Genomic DNA, 6,000 nt, shown 5'->3' on the forward strand with positions numbered 1-6,000 from the left:
GTAACCATTTAGGTTATTCCTAATGATTTGGTAGTTCACATAATGTGGTAACGTCTAACTTAGAAATGAGTGATTTTACACTTTTATCCATAGGTTGAATTCCTTCCTAGAAATAGAATTGCTGATCAAAAGGAACGATCATTCTTTTGACAGATATTACTTGATTGTCTTCCATAGCGAATATATCCATTTGTATTTTTATCAGTAGTATATGAGAGGGCCTTTTTCCTCACGCTAGCACATAATCAATTTTTTTCACGTATGACATTCTTCATAGATTTAATGAGTATATATGAGTGAAGTTGAGTACCTCTTCATGTATTTGAATCACTTGTTTTCTCTGAACCATCCGTTCATATGTTTGGTTTATTAGTCTTTTTCATATTGATTTGTAGAAGCTCTTAAAGAAAACCTTTTGTGACAAAGGTTGTACATGGTTTTGTTTTGTTGTTTTTTTGTTTTTTTTTTAACCTGTATGTCCTTTATCTTTTGATTTTGTGTATGTAGTTTTTGCCATGCAGATGTTTTTTTATTTTTACATAGATGAATTTATCACTCTTTCCTTTTATGGCTTCTTCCTTTCTGGTCATTTAAAAAGACACTCCTTCTCCCTTAGTCCAGGATTATGAAAGTGTTTTCCCATGATATTTTAGAGTGGATTATTTTTTTCAATGTTTTATTTTTGAGAGAGAGACAGAGTGCAAGCAGGGAAGGGGCAGAGAGAGACACACAGAATCCAAAGTAGGCTCAAGGCTCTGAGCTGTCAGCACAGACCCTGACACAGGGCTCGAACTCAGGATCATGATCTGACTTGAAGTCAGACACTTAACTGACTGAGCCACCCAGGAACCCCTACATTTACATCTTTTAATTAATCTAGAATTTATTTTGTTGAGGATATAGGTTTGACTTTTTTTTCCCCCTGAGATGGTTATACAGTTGTCCAACATAATTTTAAAAATAATACAATTTTCCTTTTTTTTTTTTTTTGAAATGTCACTTTTCTCAGATACTAAATTTCCACCTGTATGTGTTGGGGATATTTCTAGTCTTTTTCATTGATACATATATCTGTTCCTATGTCTTAATTTGTCATAGATTTCTAAGTATGCTAATTTTTGATAGGATTGCTTTAATTTGTAATGTTTCCTTGAATACTGTTGTTTTGTGGGTCTATTCTTTTCTATTTAAAAAAAAAATTTTTTTTAATGTTTATTTATTTTTGAGAGAGACAGAGCACGAGTTGGGGAGGGACAGAGAGGGAGACACAGAATCTGAAGCAGGTTCCAGGCTCTGAACTGTCAGCACAGAGTCCAACGCAGGCCTCAAACTCACAAGCTGTGAGACCATGACCTGAGCCGAAGCTGGCTGCTTAATCAACTGAGCCACCCAGGCGCTCCATGGGTCTGTCTTTTCTTATGCAGATTATTAAAACTTTTCATTGCAGATTTGATAATGTTAGTTTTTTCTATATTAAAATTTTTTTGTGGAAATTAGGGTAAAATAATGGACCTTGTGAATACTGTAATTAATCTAATCATGCCTGCTGTTTTATGTTGAGTCCAGTTTTATTAAAACTAATGCTTGAAAGGTTACCTTATTCATAAAACTCTTACTATGTTTTGTATTGTTTCCCTAATATAACAGCATAGAAATGAAATTATTTGGTCAATGAGCATGAACATACTTAAAACTCTCACTGTATTGCTTTGTGGTAGTTTAAACTGATAGGGAAAAGCAGTATCAATTTAGACTACTACTACCAATATATAAATGTTATATTGCATGCTTATTATTATTTTTTTTAATCTTTTTAGGTTTCTTATGATCGTCCCTTACCAAAAGAGGAATGTAAAACTGGCCAAACCCGGGCACCTGAGGAGGGGCCAACCACAGTCTCTGAATATTTTTTTAGTGATATATTTATTGAAGTGGATGAAACATGATAAAAGTCTTTTTTGTTGTGTTTTTTTTTTTTTTTTCAAAGTCTAGGATTTCCAGAGTCAATTATATCACCTAAGCAGTATTTAGAAAAAAGCATCACTGGCTGTTTTTCTTTAGATTGACTAAATATTTAATGAGCTTGATTTGAAGCTTTTATAATCATTGGAAAACATTGCTGAGGTTCCTTTCATTCTGATTGATTCAGCATTTTGGAAATACAAAGCAATTAAGACTGCTTCTGAGACAGAAAAAGCTTCTCTTGTTTACATTTTTACTCTTCCTGTGCTGAACATACATGGACATTCTGGAGTGTTTTGGATAAATGTTTATGTATAAATCACAGTGCCCAAGTATTCGGAGGTGGATTGTATTTAACACTTAGTGAACTTCTTTTGTAAAGGTTTTTTTCTGGGGTCTTTTTTTGGGGGTGGGAGGTTTTTTTTGTTGTTGTTGTTGTTCTTTGTTGGTTTTGCTGAAGGCCTTTTCAGTTGCCTCTCGGTATATGAAAGCATATTGTGAAACTCCACTTTAGTATGGTAAATGTTAAAAACTTTTCTATTTTCATCTATTTGACTGGAAAATATGTATTTTTCTAATTGATGTTGATGTAACATTAGTCCTAATTGAACAAGTAGTATTTAAACTTATTATTTATAAAGACGAAACATCAAAAAGTTTATTTATTTTTAAATTGTTTATTTAAAAGAATATTCAGTTTTAATTATTTTCACCACTCAGATTATGGGTAAAGAAGGCATTGACAAATTTATGTTTGTCCCTTTTCCCTCTTTAATTTTAAAGATATTTAAAGTTATATCACTAAAGTATTTGGATAGTATATGTTTTGAATACATTTTTTCTCATAGTTTAGTATATTGAATTTGTACTGTGAATTTTTTGTTTTTGTTATTTCTTGGATAATCTCAGGATTTGATTGGGGGAAAAACCCTTAATTTATGAGGGAGATTTACATACAAAACTCAATCCCCTTTACACACACATACGCTTATTCACATTCCTTTTTTAAAAAACTGATTTCTTGATAGTTTTTTTTCCCCCCATTAAATTTTGCTTAAGGAACACTCAGACCTTTAAGCATCGAACATAATTGTGATGTTAAAGCAGAAAATAAGATAATAAGATTTTGTTCAGTGATTATCATCAGTATTAATTTAAGGGTTGTTTTTAATTTTGAAATTTTATTTACATATGTAATTCCATTATCCACCCAAGCAAATATTTGGTGGTGGTTCACATCAAACTTCTATTTGAAATCTTCTATTTGAAAAGCCTCAGAGCAGGAGTCAAAATATTTTCCAGAAAATATTTTTGAACTTGTGGGCCAGAAGGAATCTGTGGCAACTACTAAACTCTGCTATTTCAGTGTGCAAATAGCCAGGGGACACTTAAGTGATTGACATGGCTGGATTGGGCTTTTAGTTTGACCCCTACGTTAGACAGCAATTTTCATACCTTAAGGTGCTGACATCTTTATCTTATCTATGAAATATTCATCATTGAAGTTATGAGTTGTGCATCACAGTTAAAACTGTGTTGATTGATTGCATTACAAAATGATCAGTATTTCAGCTGGGAAAACATTTTAATGTCTAGATAACTATATTGAAAAAAATTGTGGCCAAGTTTTGAGTTCATTAGTAAAATCGGATATGGCTCAACAATAACAGCTTATTCATTGCTTTACAGTGAAATTTACAATTTAACTTTTTTGTCATAAAGGAGGATCTGTAAATCTGAGTGGAAATTCTCAATAGGTATGCATTAATTTATTTTGTGTGATTAAGATGTCACAAAAAAATCATGGTATTAAATCACATTGCCATTTTAATGCCCTGTTTTTATAAAATTTTTTAAAGTCTCATATTCTGAAAGTTTCTTTCATTCAGTTAATGTTAGTTTCAGTGTTAAGTTGCCACAGTTAAACTATTATTTTATCCCTTGTGTAATATTTATTTTTTAACTTTGCTAACATCTGTCTTGTACATCTATAATGAATTGGTTTTATGGAAGATATAATTTCTTACTGTATAAGAAATAATTTTATCTTTGGGCATTCATTGTGTTAGAGAATCAAGTCAGCCAGCTAAATTGTCCTATTATATCCTTAAAACTAATCTGGGAAAATGAGAAAATGTAATCAGTGTCTTTACCTTACAAGGTGGAAAGAATTAGTCACACCTATATTTAATCTGATTCATGTAAAGATGATGTTGTGAAGAATTGTATAAATCTTAAAAGAGGTATGAATAATGGTTTTGTTTTCTTGACTTTTCCTCCTGAAAACTTAGGTCTTAGCAAGCAATCAACATGATGGTTTAAAAGCCTAATTGTTGGTAAATGATTGAGGCACAGATAAAATTATGAATATCCACTGTTGACCATATTATTTGAAATAGAAGTGACCATGTGTATACTCTCTTGCTTGAAGGAGTTTTTGACAAAAAGCAATATCTGTCACTTGTAAATTTTCTTGTTCTAAAGAAAGCAGTTATGTTCTATAGGTATAAATTATGTAAATAAAAGTTATTTTATACTATTTTGGTTGTGTTTTTATTAATAACTGAAAGATATTAATGTTTAATTAACCAAAACTTGTCAGTTTTTCACCTACAGCTTTCTTCCTTCCATAAAAATATGGTATACCTGGAACAATTAATCTTTTATCTGATACGCTTGCTGTGAAGGATATTTTTTTGATCTTGTAAGAATAAAGAATATCCTTTCCCCTCATTCCCACTTAGGACACGTGGAGAGTTGCTTTTTTGCTTAAATAATGAATTTTTAGGTACAAGAACTCTCAATCTCTTTCACTCTTTTTTCTCTTCCCATTTTGTTTTCTCTTCCCAAATGGGAAACTTTAGTCCTGAACATAATATAATCCTGGACTTCTGAAGTGGATATTGGCAAAATCTTAGCTGGTCAAAAAATTTGGCTGAGAGAAATATTTGTAGAAATTTTCCTAAAGGGTAGTCTAGTCATTTCTCCAGATAGAATTTTTATATTGAATTTGGTCACATCATCAAAGAGCTATGTATATGGGCCGCCTACATTGTTTTGTCTGCTTGAGGTTAGGGATATTATGTCAAATAGTGCAAAAGCCTAAAGAAATTGTTATTTTTACTATAATGATGTTACGGACTTTTAAAAAGTTTTATTGGGGCGCCTGGGTGGCGCAGTCGGTTAAGCGTCCGACTTCAGCCAGGTCATGATCTCGCGGTCTGTGAGTTCGAGCCCCGCGTCAGGCTCTGGGCTGATGGCTCGGAGCCTGGAGCCTGTTTCCGATTCTGTGTCTCCCTCTCTCTCTGCCCCTCCCCTGTTCATGCTCTGTCTCTCTCTGTCCCAAAAATAAATAAAAAAACGTTGAAAAAAAAATTAAAAAAAAAAGTTTTATTACCCAATATCCTACTTAGAATCTGTAGGAGACATTTGACTTCAGTGCCAGGAATAATTGGGCTTCTGTTCAACTGGTCTGATATTTTATGTGGGCTGTGTGTATCCTTATGTTGTTTTCTTTATCAATGCAAAGCTAAATTTGTGGCTAAAATTCTGACTTTTTACTCTCATTTCCCCCTGCCTGGATTTTTAAAAACTCACTTTTTTAAAACAATAGGTTACCATTTATTATGCTAGGCACAGTACTAACCTTTTAATATGCATTATTTCATATTTAAAAAATTATTGTACATGGCTTAAAAAGTAAAGTAGTGCTAGATTTCAAACTAGCTATTTCTTCTGTTATTACATATTTCTAAATATGGTTATTCTGTTAATCTCTTATTTATGAATATTAGGCATTGTGAATTGACTTAGCTTTCTTGGGACCTGGGTGGCTCAGTTGGTTGAGCGCCTGACTTCATCTCAGGTTGTGATTTCATGATTCATGGGTTTGAGCCCCACAATAAGGCTTTGCACTGACAGCATGGAGCCTGTTTTGGATTGTATGTCTTTCTCTCTCCCTCTCTCTCTGCCCCTCCCCTTCTGACTCGCATGTGTGCACGCTCTCTCTCTCAAAAATAAAAAAAAAGAGTATTAGCT

The 6,000-nt window shown here is 32.7% G+C and overlaps 1 protein-coding gene across 3 annotated transcripts in view; it reads left to right on the top strand.

The window, feature by feature from the left end:
• The window catches only part of BDP1 (B double prime 1, subunit of RNA polymerase III transcription initiation factor IIIB), an 89,570-nt gene extending 85,069 nt beyond the window's left edge, over positions 1-4,501 (top strand). For all 3 annotated transcript variants that reach the window (XM_047087762.1, XM_047087754.1, XM_047087770.1), the window contains one exon: positions 1,818-4,501. In XM_047087762.1, the coding sequence (XP_046943718.1) occupies positions 1,818-1,946 (129 nt within the window). In that variant the 3' untranslated portion in view covers positions 1,947-4,501. The remainder of the gene's footprint in view (positions 1-1,817) is intronic.
• Positions 4,502-6,000: the final 1,499 nt, after the last annotated feature.

The sequence above is a fragment of the Lynx rufus genome, unplaced genomic scaffold (assembly GCF_022079265.1).
Source record: "Lynx rufus isolate CCGP_SWC_20201006 ecotype Redwood Valley unplaced genomic scaffold, mLynRuf1.p SCAF_1, whole genome shotgun sequence".
In the NCBI taxonomy this organism is placed as follows: Eukaryota; Metazoa; Chordata; class Mammalia; order Carnivora; family Felidae; genus Lynx; species Lynx rufus.